General features: G+C 63.8%; 1 protein-coding gene across 2 annotated transcripts; it reads left to right on the top strand.

Moving 5' to 3' along the window:
* The first annotated feature begins 2539 nt into the window (after positions 1-2539).
* TBX1 (T-box transcription factor 1) lies at positions 2540-12988 on the top strand. Of its 2 annotated transcripts, XM_045042228.1 has the most exons (9): positions 2540-2648; positions 5146-5265; positions 6549-6918; positions 8915-9016; positions 9866-10037; positions 10618-10773; positions 11390-11457; positions 11542-11642; positions 12014-12988. In XM_045042228.1, the coding sequence occupies exons 2-9, from the start codon at positions 5232-5234 to the stop codon at positions 12499-12501; spliced, it is 1491 nt and encodes a 496-aa protein (XP_044898163.1). In that variant the 5' UTR covers positions 2540-2648; positions 5146-5231; the 3' UTR covers positions 12502-12988. The 2 variants fall into 2 exon arrangements, with proteins under 2 accessions (XP_044898163.1, XP_023097433.1); XM_023241665.2 differs by lacking the exon at positions 2540-2648 and having other exon boundaries at positions 4649-5265.
* The last annotated feature ends 213 nt before the right edge of the window (positions 12989-13201 follow it).

Genomic DNA, 13201 nt, shown 5'->3' with positions numbered 1-13201 from the left:
GTCCTCTCTAAGCCACCAGAGCACACACACCAGGCTGTTTCTAACTCCTGGACCTTTGCCAAGAACTCCATCGGATCTGCCTGGCCAGGCCCTCTTGGGCATCTCCTCCGAGCCCTTAGTCCCCCTCATGTGAACCCCATGGTGAGCCTGGGGCCCATAGGCAGGACTTCTGCCTGCTGCCTGCCACACCCAACAGAACTCAGGGCTGGGCACAGACACACATCCCCGCCCACCAGAGGTTAGGGCAAGAGCCCAGCACCAAGGAGGAAGCCTAGTGATGGGCTTATGGAGACTTCTGCTTCTGGTGGAGGAGCATGAGGAAGGAAGGGCCAGGGAGCAGTTAGAGGCCAACGGAGCCACTGCTCTTCTGGGTACATTGAGTCCTCAAGCTGGAGAGAGGGACTTGCCTCCTCCAACTTTGTGGGATGGTGTCACAGGAGACCAGATGTGTGCACTGCAGGGCCAGGACGGGAAACTCCTCTTGCCCCTGTTCTGGCCCCAGCCCGAGGCCACACCATAAGCCCCTGAAGACCACCCCCCAGTCCCAGCTCACCACCTGGAGGGTCTGTAAACCCAAGGTATGTGGTCAGATGGTGCTCAGGCAAGCAGTGCCCCACGTGGGGCGCCTGCTGATTGTGAAAACCGGCTTTGATACAGACCCTGGGGTGGACTGAGCCTTATCCTCCACTGCAGGGAGCTGGAGGTTCTTCTCCCTGTTCCGTGGCTGGGCAACAGGGTAAGGAGGCCACTGCACAGCCACTCTGCCGACAATGTGAGCATGGCAGTGCCACCCATCAGCCTCCAGAGCTTGGGGTCCCTGCTCGTCCATGCCGGTGCCTCCCTGAAATCCACGTTTGCAGCATCGGGAGCAAAGCACCTTCACTGGATGGAGGAATGATGGGGCGCCCCCGAGGGGCCAAGGTTCTTCTCGTGAGGCTCCTGTGGTGGGCTGGAGCGAGACGTGGGGACAGAGCTGGAAAAGGAGGACGGAGCCGCCCAGCGTGCTGCCTCTCTCCCGGCTCCAGCGAAGGTTGCCTCTCTCTCGCCCCTGCTGCCGCCCGGTGGAGACGGCTCCGGAGGCTGAAGGCTCGTCCTGGGGTGGAGCCGCTGACTGTGGCAGAAAGGCCAGGTGCAGGGTGCTCCTGATGCAGGACTTTTCTTTGAGAGTCTGAGGCCAAGTCTAAGCATACGCTCGCTCGAGGTAGTTCCCGCCTGATCAATTCTGAAACGAATTAATGTGATCAAGTAAAGCTGGGCTGTTCTCAGTCTGAGCCCTGGGAGGCACAGCCTGGTTCTGCCCGGATCCAAACTCCCGTTCCTGGAGGAGGGTGTCTCCAGTGCGCCATGCACTCGTGTCCTGTGGGCACCTGCACGGATCCATCAGTGTGTGCATTTGCCCCAGATGGCGGGAGACCGCGCTGGGGGAGGCGGTGGTGCGCCCCTTGTCTTTGGGAGCACTGGAGTGCAAGGATCTATGCGCTTTGCCTCTGCCAGAGATGCACAAGGGTGCACAGGTCCTTCCAAGGTTGTGAGTGGAGAAGTTCTGAGTGAATTATGAGCAGCGGTAGCATGGTTGCAGTGCTATAGATGTGCCTTTACAATGGACAGAAGATGAGAAGTGGGGTCCTGCCAAAAGAGGGTGAGGGTGCCTGTGGTGACAGCTCCCCGAGGGGAGCCACATGCACTCCCGGGAGGAGCCAGGCAAGCAGCCGGCTAGACAATACTCTCCAGGGGCCACCTCCAGCACACTGGGGAGAAAACCTCCAAAACAGGACTTGCTTCAGGCAAAACTCCAAAGATGCTGGGTGGGGAGGGGGGTGGTAGCTGAGCATCCTAGGGTAGTGCTGGGGGGCACAGCCAAGCACCCATGTGGGACCCCATGTCTGGCCCAGGGGGAAGCAAAGTCTACAGCTGTGCTGGTGCGGAGGGGTGCCTCGGTCTCGCCCAACTCCAGCCCATCCAACATCCTGCCCTCCGCAGGACTTCAGGTGTCCACGCCATACCCAACTGCAGCCTGTCAACACCCAGCCTCGGTTATAGGGCCTGTCAGATGGTCTCATAGTCACCCTGACTTCGCAGCCAGCCACAAAATGCAGCCCTTGTCTTCTCTGTGTCCCAGGCAGAGGGGGCAGCCTGCGGCCTGAGAAGGCGGACCCGGGCGGCTCTCGACCCCAGCCGTTCTGCCCTCCTGGCCGGCCAGGACTCCTACCTCGCGGTAATGGAGGCGCGGCCGGCAGGGGGAGCGAGGCGGAAGGGAGCCGCGGCCGGGCCAGGTGAGGGAGGAAGGCTTCCCGCGGGCGGCGGCGCGGCGTGCGCGATGGGCTGTGCGGGACGCCGGCCGGCGGGCGGGCGCGCTCCCTCCGGGCTGCGGGCGAGTCCGGGGCTGGGGCGACGGCGGCGGCCAGGGCGAGGGCGCGGGCGGGTTGCGGGGCGGCGGAGTGAAGAGCGAGAGGGCGGTGCGGTGCCCCAGGAAGAACGGAGGGAGGTTCCGAGAAGCGCAGCCCGGGTGGGCGGTGGACGCAGAGACTCTGCCCTGGGTTGGAGGCTCCGGCGGCCTCGCGCTTCGAGCGCTTCGGGCCCCTTCAGTCGAGGGCTCCAGGAGGGCCCCGGCGTTGAACAGCGGGGTCCCCGGCTCTGCAGTTTCTCGGGTGAGTATCGCCAATGGGTGGAGAGGGGTCGACCCCGCGAAGACAGAGCAGGCCTAAGTGAGGCTCCCTTACCTCTTCCCAGAGCCCTTTTCCCCAACCAGGGCTTGCCCACCCCAGAGTCCCCAACTCTGGCACTTTTGCCCACCCAGCCAGACCCAGCAGCTCTCAGTTCCAGCAGGAAGGGGTTAATAAGGGGCTGGGAGGATCAGGCACTGGCAGACACGGAGGGCCAAGGGCCTCGGGACAGTGCCCGGGAGGCCCATCCAGGAAGCCCCAGATTTTTTCGCTTTCACTTCTCCCTTCTTAATATTGGTGTCACCCTCGGACTCCACATCTGGCTGCTGCCCTCAGGTGTGTGCCCAGATATGCGCGGAAGCCTCCCCAGGTGCACAGGACACAACCACCGGCATCACCACATGCTGGGGCAGCATGCATCCCAGATCGTGCACAACAGCAGGCAGGAACCCCACCCAGACTCCCCACATGGGCCCCACATGCAGCCTGTAGGGCCCAGGGCCTCTCTGGATGCCGACTGCCAGCATGAGGTACCCCTGGTGACACTGTCCTGCATGCCTTTCTGGGTATGGACTGCCAGCAGTGGGCACGCCTCCTGCAACACTGCCATGACCAGCCCTTACCAATGTCCCTTCCTAGCTGGGCTCTCCTATCAGAAGCAGCTTCTCCTGGGGTCCTGGAGGCAGGGGGCTGCCCTGCTCAGGGGAGAGGGAGAGGGACCTTAAACCCAGCTGGTTCCACATTTCACTCCTCCCTGGAACCTGCCCCTGGGTCCCACAGGTTGGTGTCACTGTCAGAGCCCCAAACAGCTGGTCATTCAGGGCTGAGGGCATGCTCTGGCAATAACTTCCCTTTCTCTCCACACTCCACAACTACAGCCTCAGCTGGAGGCGCAAGTAGGGGGGCTCACTGTACATGAAATCACACATACCACACCCCAGTCATATACCCGCATGCTCACCTGCTGCACACACTGCCTCCCAATCTTTCCTGGACCTCAGGCCCAGGAGCCAGTCCCTTCCTACTGGAGCTTACTCCCGGTCCTCAGTTCCTGAGCCTTCCCCACTTTCCAGACAGCACCCTCTCCAGCCTGGGGTCTGAGTCCCTTGGATTGTAAAAACCCTGGGAGAGGCTGCCTGCCTCCTACCCTTATCCCAGGCAAGCGCAGGCGAAGGCCCACAACATGGTTGCAGGCGGAGAAGCCTTGGAAACAGAGGCCCTGAGAGCCAGAGCCTCGGCGAAGGGCCAGAGAGGCTCCTGGGAAGCTGGGAGATATGATGCTCTGCTAGGAAGACCCTGGGCAGAAAAGGCATGGATGCCCTGAACTGGTCAAAGAAGACCTCAGTGGCAGTAGGTGGGGGAGGTACAAACCAAGTTAGGCCTTAGTGTCCCGGATCCCTGAGCCTAGAGACCTTGAGGCCTCAGGGTGGGTCTTGCCTCACTCTGCTCGGCCTGGATGGGCACTAAGGCAGGAGGGCCTAACCAGGTGGGCAGGCTGAATGCAGGGTGGGTGGCAGGGGCAGCATACAATACGACCCGGCGGCCTGAACTCCTCCGACGTGTCCCCGGCTCCCTGGGCCAGTCCAGGCCCCGCCCCCGGCCCTCCCTGCGCCCGGTCGGTGCGCGGGGAGGTCGGAGGAGCGGGCACTGCCCACCCTCCGGATGTATAAGCGTCCTGGCCAGAGGCGGGCGGTGCGCGCGGGTGCGCGTGACGCTCGGGCTCCCGGGCTGCGCGGCCTGGGCGGCGTGCCTCTGCTTGGGGTCCCCAGGCACAACAGTGAGCCGACTGAAGGGGGTTGGGGGGCATTTGCTGGGCTGGGTCCTGTTCCGCCGCGCCGAGGAACAGACGACGCCACAGCTCTGGTGTTGTCCGCCTGTGGCCAGTGCCGGAGCCCGAACTGCCCTCTCCTCACCCAGGTGCAGGGGCAGCCAGGGAGGAGGAGGCGGGAGGGGCCGAGGGCAGGGGCAAGGCCAAGCCAGGCGGCCCCACGGTGATCCATCGGTGCCTCACGGACACAGGTTGAGGCTGGGCGCTCCCGGCGTAGCTGCCTCCGTTCAGGGGCTGTAGAAGCCGACGGTGGCTTCAGTGGCTTCGCTGAACAGAGGGAACCTCCGCCTCGGTGGGAACAGCGGGATGTTCGAAGGGCGCTGGTCACAGAGGTCCCTGGGAGCAGAGGCCAGGGGCAGGGAGCTTGAAAAGCAGAAGGGCCCCACACTCCCAGGGCGCTCCACCCATCTGGGCCCCTCCGCTGCCACCGGCCCGGAGTGGGGGGCCGTGACGCCATAATCCCTTGGGCCCAGGGCTGGAGGCTGAGTGGCACCGCAGGCCCCCGCCCCCGGGTCCCGTGGGCTGGGCCGGCCTCGGTGCGGCTGGGTGCACGCAGTCGGAGGCGGCGCCGGCCAGGCCGCCGGGCGCCTATGGACGCGCGGAGCCCGCTGTCTCCCCGGGCCAGCGCGTTCAGCATCGCCTCTCTGGTTGCAGCAGAGGCCGTAGAGCGCACAGCTCGCCTGGGTCCCCGGTCCTCCGACCAGGCGAAGCTTCGCCGGCTGCTGGGATCCCCGGCCGGGATGCACTTCAGCACGGTCACCAGGGATATGGAAGGTGAGCTTCCCCGCTGTGTCTGCCGGCAAGACCCCTGCCACAGCTGCTGTGGGGCCCTAGCAAAGAGTTTTGGCAGGGCCCTGGCACAGAGTGGGTAGAGGGAGCTCTGGCGGGGTGGGCTCCAGGCTTCCAGTGACTCTGGAGCAGAGAGGAAGGGCAGGCATCCTGCCCAAAGCCTGTGCACCTCCAGCCTGGGAACCCGGCTGCAGAGACCCACAAGGAGCTAGACACGGGCCCAGAATAGGACTAGTGGAAGCCAGGAAGGACAGGAGAGAGAAGGACCAGAGAAAGGGGGCAAAGGTGGCCGCAAGCTGGGAGAGGTGGGAGGGAAGTTGGCAGGAGAGGAGAGTGCCATGGAGTCTGGGAACCCAGGAAAACGAGAGACAGAAAGTGGTGAGGGCAGCCGGGAGGAAAAGAAATTGAGAAGAGAGAAAACACAAAAACCCGAAAGGAAGGTAGGAAAAGTGAGAAAGATGAAAAAGAAATAAAGAGACCGAGAACGAAAAAGAATAAAGTAAAGGGAAATTTAAGACGAAAAATAAAGGCATCAAAAAAGGGAAAAGCTATAGAAAACCTCCAGTTTTTATTTTGTTTTAAAAAAAGAGGAAAAAACCCTGAATAACAGGAAAAGACCTAGAAAAAGAAGAGGCAAAGGCAGACTGGGAAGAAAAACGAAGTGATGAAAAATGAAGTGGAAAGAAAAGAGAGGGACAAAACTGGAAAAAGAAAGGCAGAAAATAACACAGAAATAAAGAGAAACGAAAGAGATAGTGGAAGAAGGAAAGAGGATTAGGAGGGAAAATTTCAAGGAGGAAGACAAAGGTAAAGAAATAACAAATTGGAAAAAGAGCCTGGAGAGAGAAAGGAGAAATGCAACGCGGGAGGGCGGCAGAGCGAGGGGCGGCGGGCGGCCCGGCGCTCTAGGGAGCCGGTCCGGGCGGTCGGGGGGCCCGGGCCGAGCGAGCCGCGGCGGGCGGGCTGGGGGCCGGGGAGGGGGGAAGGAGCGGGGGAGGGGCGAGGGACGGGGGAGGGGAGGGAGGCCATTGTCTCGGCGCTTGAGAGTGGGGGGGCGCGGGGCGGGGCGGGGCGGGGCGCCTCCTCGGGGCCGGCCCGCGGTGTAGGGCGGCGCGGCCCGGGGCGCAGCGCAGCGCCCGCCACTCGGCCCGGGGCGCGGGGCAGCGCTCACCTCGGCGGCGGGGGCGGCGGCGGCGGCCCGCGGGTCATGATCTCCGCCGTGTCCAGCCCGTGGCTCACGCAGCTCTCGCACTTCTGCGACGTTGCAGCCTTCACGGCCAGCAGCCTGAGCAGCCTGGGGGCCGCGGGGGGCTTCCCGGGCGCCGCGTCGCCGGGCGCCGACCCGTACGGCCCACGCGAGCCCCCGCCGCCGCCGCGCTACGACCCTTGCGCCGCCGCCGCCGCCCCCGGCGCCCCGGGCCCGCCGCCGCACGCCTACCCGTTCGCGCCGGCCGCCGGGGCCGCCACCAGCGCCGCCGCCGAGCCCGAGGGCCCCGGGGCCAGCTGCGCGGCCGCCGCCAAGGCGCCGGTGAAGAAGAACGCGAAGGTGGCCAGCGTGAGCGTGCAGCTGGAGATGAAGGCGCTGTGGGACGAGTTCAATCAGCTGGGCACCGAGATGATCGTCACCAAGGCCGGCAGGTCAGGGTGCCCCCCTCCCTGCCCGCGACCCTCCCCACGTGGCGCGGGTCTCGGGCAGCGCGTCTCGGTCCGATCCACACGAGTGGAGTCGAGAAGCGGGGTGGGGGCGCGGCCCCGCCACCTGCGGGCCCCTCTAGGCGCGAGCCGGCTCTTCGCTCTCTGCGGTCCCGGCTCCGGCGACAGCCGCCTGGCGCGCCGAGCGGGGCCGGAGGGGACGGCGCGGGCAGCCTTGGAAGGCTGGTGGAGAGAAGCCCGGCGGACCGGCTTGCCCCTTCCGCAGCCCCAAGGCACCCGCGGCCGGAAGCCTGGGCCGGTTCGGAACACACGGGGCTAGGGGTTAGGCAGCCACCCCTGAGCGGCCTTGCCAGCCAGCCAGCTCCCAGTGGATCCCACCTCAAAGGAAATTCACGTCTTTAGTTACCCAGTTCACTCTATACGGGTTAGGTAAAGAGGGGTAGCTAGACTATTGTCTGGAAATTTTTTGGAGAAAGTTAAGACCCTTAAAAACAGTTGGTCTCTTCCGTGAAGGTTGCTACCCAGTTTTCTCCGGCCTAAATTTCGGGTGATTGTGGGGCCTGGCGTTGCTGCTGGGGCTGCTGCCTTCCAATTGGCCTGTATTTGTTTTAAGGGCCCAGAGAGAAGGGGAACAAGTTTTGCGATGCAACCGATTTGACCAGCAGACAAAGGAGGGTGCCGGGCTGTGTCTAATGTACACACGGAGACACCAGCTCTGCGTCCACACAGCCAAGGGGAACTCAAGGCCTGTTTGCAGAGCCTTCTCGCGGTTTCTGTTTCCCTGCCGCGGCTGTCCTCCCTGGGGATCCTGGGGCCTGTGCTCAACTTCAGCTCTGTAGGTCTTCTCCAGGCTCTCCTTACTGTCCCCTGAGGACGGTGCCCCAGCCTCTGGCCCAGTCCAGTGCAGCAAGGGTGTTGGCAGTGGCCAGGCTTCAGCCCAGAAGCCAGCATTCTGCAGCACCCACCAGCCTGCAAAAGTGGGGGTGGCAGGTCTGACCAGGAGGGCTGGCTCCATGGCATCTGTGTTTTGCCCACTGCCTGCAGGGAGTTGCCTATGAGGCAAAGCAGTAGGAAGGGCAGGTGGGAGCCAAGCCTCATGCTGTCCTCTGGGGCCCCAGTGGTTGGCACTGCTGTGCTCTCAGGACAGGGCCGGCCCAGGCTGGCGGCCCATCCAGGAGCTGCAGAATGTCCTTTTAAGAGCCTGGATGGGTCATAGAGTCGGAGTCTGGGGGGAGGGGAGAGTTAGGGGACATGAGAGCATAAGCCAAGTTCTCCCAGAGTAGCTGCATCCCGTCCGGGGTGCAACAGTGGTGGAGGTGGGGTGGGGGGGACTTGTATCCCTGAGGAAGATGGGGGGACTCCAGCAATGGGCTGGAGACAGAGCCTAAAAATTGGGTCTGTGGGCTCTGAGGCCTCAGCCTCACTGGAAGGATTGGGGAGCAGCCCCATAGACCCAGCCGAAAGGGCAACTGGGACTCTTGGGAACCACATAAGAGTGCCCCGGTTTCATTTTGTTTGAGCCGGGAGTTTACATCGGTTGCTTAGATGGAGCTGGGGGAAGCTCTGTGGAGGGCTGAGAATGTCTGGAACCGCATCTTGGGAGTCTTACTGATCCGGTGCTGCTGGCTGAGGCTAGCTTTGGACTGGACAGCCGAGAATTAGCAAATGCTAGGCTGGTTCTACGCAGGCAAATGTGGCAGACGCCATAGACCAATGTTGGGGGGTGGAGGCTTAGCTGTAGTGTTTAGTGGGCCATTTTGGGGGTTTGAAAAAGGGAGCAGGGGGCTACTCTGCCCTTCCACTTGCCCTTGGCTGGGCAGGGGCCTAGTTGGGTTAGAGTAGCTGACTGAGAGGAGAGGAGTTGGAGGGGCCAGGCCGATGAATGCAGCCGCCGGCAGGAAGCCGCCTGTCCTGGGTTGGTCAAGGTGGGGCAGCCCTGCCCTCCCCCACCTGAGGTGACCGGAGGCCTCGCCGCCCCCAGGCGCATGTTCCCCACATTTCAAGTGAAGCTCTTCGGCATGGACCCCATGGCCGACTACATGCTCCTCATGGACTTCGTTCCAGTGGACGACAAGCGCTACCGGTGAGCGCCCAGCAGGATCAGGGAGGGTGCCCTGGGAAGTGGCTGGTCCCTGCTTGGTGATGCCTCGGAGGGCAGCCCACAAGGACATTAGTGCCCGGGAGTCCCAGGCACCTGCGCCGCCAGCCCCACTGTCCCCCATGACCTGCTCCCTCCCCAACCCGGTCAGACCCCAGACCCACACACCCCACCCCCAGCGGTACTCCCCTCAGGAGTCACACAGGCTGGGCCCCTCCACCAGCTCTAGGCCCGAGACAGCTCCCACGCCCCTGGGCCAGATTGCCTGAGGCAGGCAGGCCCCTCGCCCAGCCCCTGCCTTTTCTTCATGTCTCCTTCTCCCACGAGGTGAGCGTGGGCACCTTGTCCCCTTCCCCCATCCCCCGGGAACGCTGGGCCCCGGAGCCGAGCAGGAAAGGTGGGGTGGCCGGGAGAGATTATGCTGGGCGGGCCTCAGCTGCCCGGACAATTAACAGCAATTAATAAAGAGAGCGTGGTCCGCCCTGCGCCTGAGGCCGCCGGCGCAGCCAAATCCGGGCTCCCGCCGCGCAGGCGACACCGGAGGCGGCGGTGGGGAGGCCCGGAGCAGGCAGACCCGCGTGCAGCGAATTGTGGCGCCCGGAGCCCAGCCTCCTCCCTTGGTGCCCGGCTTCCTGCTGTCTTGTGTATTGGGACTGGGGGGGAGTTTTGTTTTCTTCACAATTCCCCTTGGAAAAGCTCCCAGTCTGTGTGGTAGCCGAAGGCTTGAGTTCACCGATGATAGGAAAACTCATGAGAGGCACTTTGGGGGTTCACTGGGCAAGGCCCTCTCTGTTCACCCTACGTGGCATGACCCTTGTTCTGGTGTTGCCCCAGGTATGCCTTCCACAGCTCCTCCTGGCTAGTAGCCGGGAAAGCAGACCCTGCCACACCAGGCCGTGTACACTACCACCCTGACTCGCCTGCCAAGGGTGCACAGTGGATGAAGCAAATTGTGTCCTTCGACAAGCTCAAGCTGACCAACAACCTGCTGGACGACAACGGCCATGTGAGCAATCCTCCCACCTCCCCAGGCTACCCTGGGCAGGCCCTCTGGAGTCCCTGTTGACCAGAGCCAGAGGCCGAGCTTGGGCTGTGAATGAGGGCCAGGCTGAGGAGAGGGGGCCCCTCCAGTCAGGGGCTCAGGGCCTGGTGGCTCTCAGGCCTGGGGGAGGCTGTCACCTTGTTTCCCTCGCTCTATTCCTGATCTTTTGCTGGAGTCTTTTTTTTTTTTTTTTTTTAACTGGAAAGGATGGTGTGTGGGGGTAGCCGCAGGAGGCTTTGTAGGATCCAGGCGGCTGATGCCGCTTTCCTGCTGGGCTGAGCTCTGGCCTGCAGCCGCCTACCACTGCCCGCTGTAGGCCTGAAGTAGTTCTGAAGGACCTATGGGAAGAGAATCCAAACTCTGATCTTTTGCCATTTGGGGTATCTTTCCTGGTGGTCCCCAGTTGACTGCAGTCTCCGCTTGAGCCCCATGGCTGAACCTCATTTCAGGAATTAAGGGTTTCGTCCAAGTTCTCTGGGAAATTCACTGCTTATCTGGACCTTCTCCCATTTCCTAGTTCCAAACTTGCCACCTTGTCTTCCAGATTATTCTCAACTCCATGCACAGATACCAGCCCCGCTTCCATGTTGTCTATGTGGACCCACGCAAAGATAGTGAGAAATATGCTGAGGAGAACTTTAAGACTTTTGTGTTTGAGGAGACTCGCTTCACTGCGGTCACTGCTTACCAGAACCATCGGGTGAGACCCTGGGGATGCAAATTCAATACTTCTGGGTTGCAATTTGCAATTGCTGCCTGAGGGAAAGAGGTTTGGACCCAAAGACTGCGGGTCCTGGTGGAACACCACGGCCGATGGAGTCCCACCCTCAAAGGCCTCAAGCAGCCTCCTCCCCTCTGCTGCAGGCCAGCCCAGACTCCTATCAGGTTGACCTTTCCAGCGGCAACTGTCAGTGCGGCCTGAAAGTTTGTTTTCCAAACCATTCCGGAAACTCCCCATCAGGGGCCTGATCCACGGTTTACCCAAATTCCTAGGGCATCCCCTCCCACCCCCCACTGCAGGGTGGGCGGTGGAGGTGACTACATTCCCATCCCAAGCAGGGGCCCTGGGTCTCCATCCCAATCACTTGGGGCCGCAAAGGGGATCCTTAGCAAGAAAGGAAGCTCCCCCTTTGGCAGCAGAAAGGCACAACTCTCAGCAAGGGAGAGTAAATGTGGGAGGGTTATTGTCCCGGAAGAGTAAAAGGGCTCTTATTGGGGGAGCCCCTTCTAACATTAGGCTACCCTGGTGCTCCAGGCCCCAGCGCAGGGGCTCCGGCCACTCGCTCAATGCCCACTCCCCAACCCCCCCTCCTCAGATCACGCAGCTCAAGATAGCCAGCAACCCTTTCGCCAAAGGCTTTCGAGACTGCGACCCGGAGGACTGGTGAGTGTCCTGTAGAAGTGATGGCTACAGTTCAGGAGACTGGCGGGGTGCCCCCCTGACCCGCTGCCCTTCTCCCCCCGGCAGGCCCCGAAACCACCGGCCCGGCGCGCTGCCGCTTATGAGCGCCTTCGCTCGCTCCCGGAACCCGGTGGCCTCCCCCACACAGCCCAACGGGTCAGAGAAAGGTAGGGCCCGGGTCGTGGAATTGGGGCCGCGGCCCTGCGCGCGCTCCGCCCCGGGCAGGCGGCCGAGGCTGGCCTCGCCTGCGCCCCAGGGGCGCTCGCGGCCTTCGCGCCGGTTGCACAACGGCGGTGGCGGCGGGCAAGCGCGCACTCGCCCGCCCGGCCCGACGGCTGCGCCCCGCCCGCCCCGCCTGCCGCCCGCGGAGGGGCGCGGGCTCCTGGGGAGGCCCCGGGTCTCCGGCAGGTTCGGCGAGAAGGGGCCGGGAGGGTCCGAGCGCGGGCTTGTGCCCCCTTCCCGCCAGGACCGTTGGAGCGCTCGCGGGTCCCCTCTGCCGTCCCGACCCGCCGCGCTTACCCCTCGGCCCTCCCCGCAGAGGCGGCCGAGGCTCGGCGAGAATTCGAGCGCGACGCGGGTGGACCGGCCGTGCTCGGGGACCCGGCGCACCCTCCTCAGCTGCTGGCACGCGTGCTGAGCCCAGCGCTGCCCGGGGCCGGTGGCGCTGGCGGTCTCGTCCCGCTGCCCGGTGCACCCGGAGGCCGGCCCAGCCCTCCGCACCCGGAGCTGCGCCTGGAGGCGCCAGGCGCGTCGGAGCCGCTGCACCACCACCCGTATAAGTACCCGGCCGCCGCCTACGACCATTACCTCGGGCCCAAGAGCCGGCCGGCGCCCTACCCGCTGCCGGGCCTGCGCGGCCACGGCTACCACCCGCACACGCACGCGCACCCGCACCACCACCACCCCGCCGTGAGCCCAGCCGCCGCCGCTGCCGCCGCCGCCGCCGCCGCTGCCGCCGCCGCCGCCAACATGTACTCGTCGGCCGGGGCCGCGCCGCCCGGCTCCTACGACTACTGCCCCAGATAATGCGGGCGCCCGCTGGCCGCTCCCCGCCCGGGGTCCCCGCACAGCCCTGAGGGCCGTCGGGGTTCCCGTCCACCCAGCCCCAAGGGCCTTCCAAGAACACGTTCCCCCAAGCCCCGGGGGCCAGTGCGGGTCTCCCCTTCCCCAGCCTCGAAGCCATCGGGGTCCTCCACCTTCCAGCCCTGACAGCTGTCGAAGTATATGGTTCCCCAGTCCCGGGAGCCACCGCGGGTCCCTCCCCAGCCCCGAGGGCCACGGGGTCCGCGCCCGCCAGTGCCAAAGCGCCCGGTCAGCGGCGGAAGGAAGTGATATTTATTGTTCTCCGCGAGACCGTGTCGCCCCCCCCCCCTCCCCGGCCCGGCCGGCAGTTGCAGTGTAGACGATCCGAGAGCCCGTCTGCAGGCGGTGTAGATACGTGTAGATATTTGTAGATACTGTAGATACCGCGCCGGCGCCGACTTGATAAAGGTTTCGCCTCTTTTGGAAGCTGCCTGCGTGTCCATTTATTTGAGTCCAGTTAGATCGCACGGGGATGTCGGGGGGAGCGAGTCCGGTCGATACAGGGACTTCGGGGTCTCCCCAGCTGCAATCCCCACGGGCCGATGCTCCAGGCCCCACAGCTCCAGTCCCCACAGTCCCCACTGTGTTCCTACAGTGTGCCCTGCGAGCGCTTTCTCCCTGCTGGTTTCCAGAGCCTCTTCTC

The sequence above is a fragment of the Felis catus genome, chromosome D3 (assembly GCF_018350175.1).
Source record: "Felis catus isolate Fca126 chromosome D3, F.catus_Fca126_mat1.0, whole genome shotgun sequence".
In the NCBI taxonomy this organism is placed as follows: Eukaryota; Metazoa; Chordata; class Mammalia; order Carnivora; family Felidae; genus Felis; species Felis catus.
The sequence above is the reverse complement of the archived record's forward strand: the minus strand, read 5'-3'. Positions and strand labels throughout refer to the sequence as shown.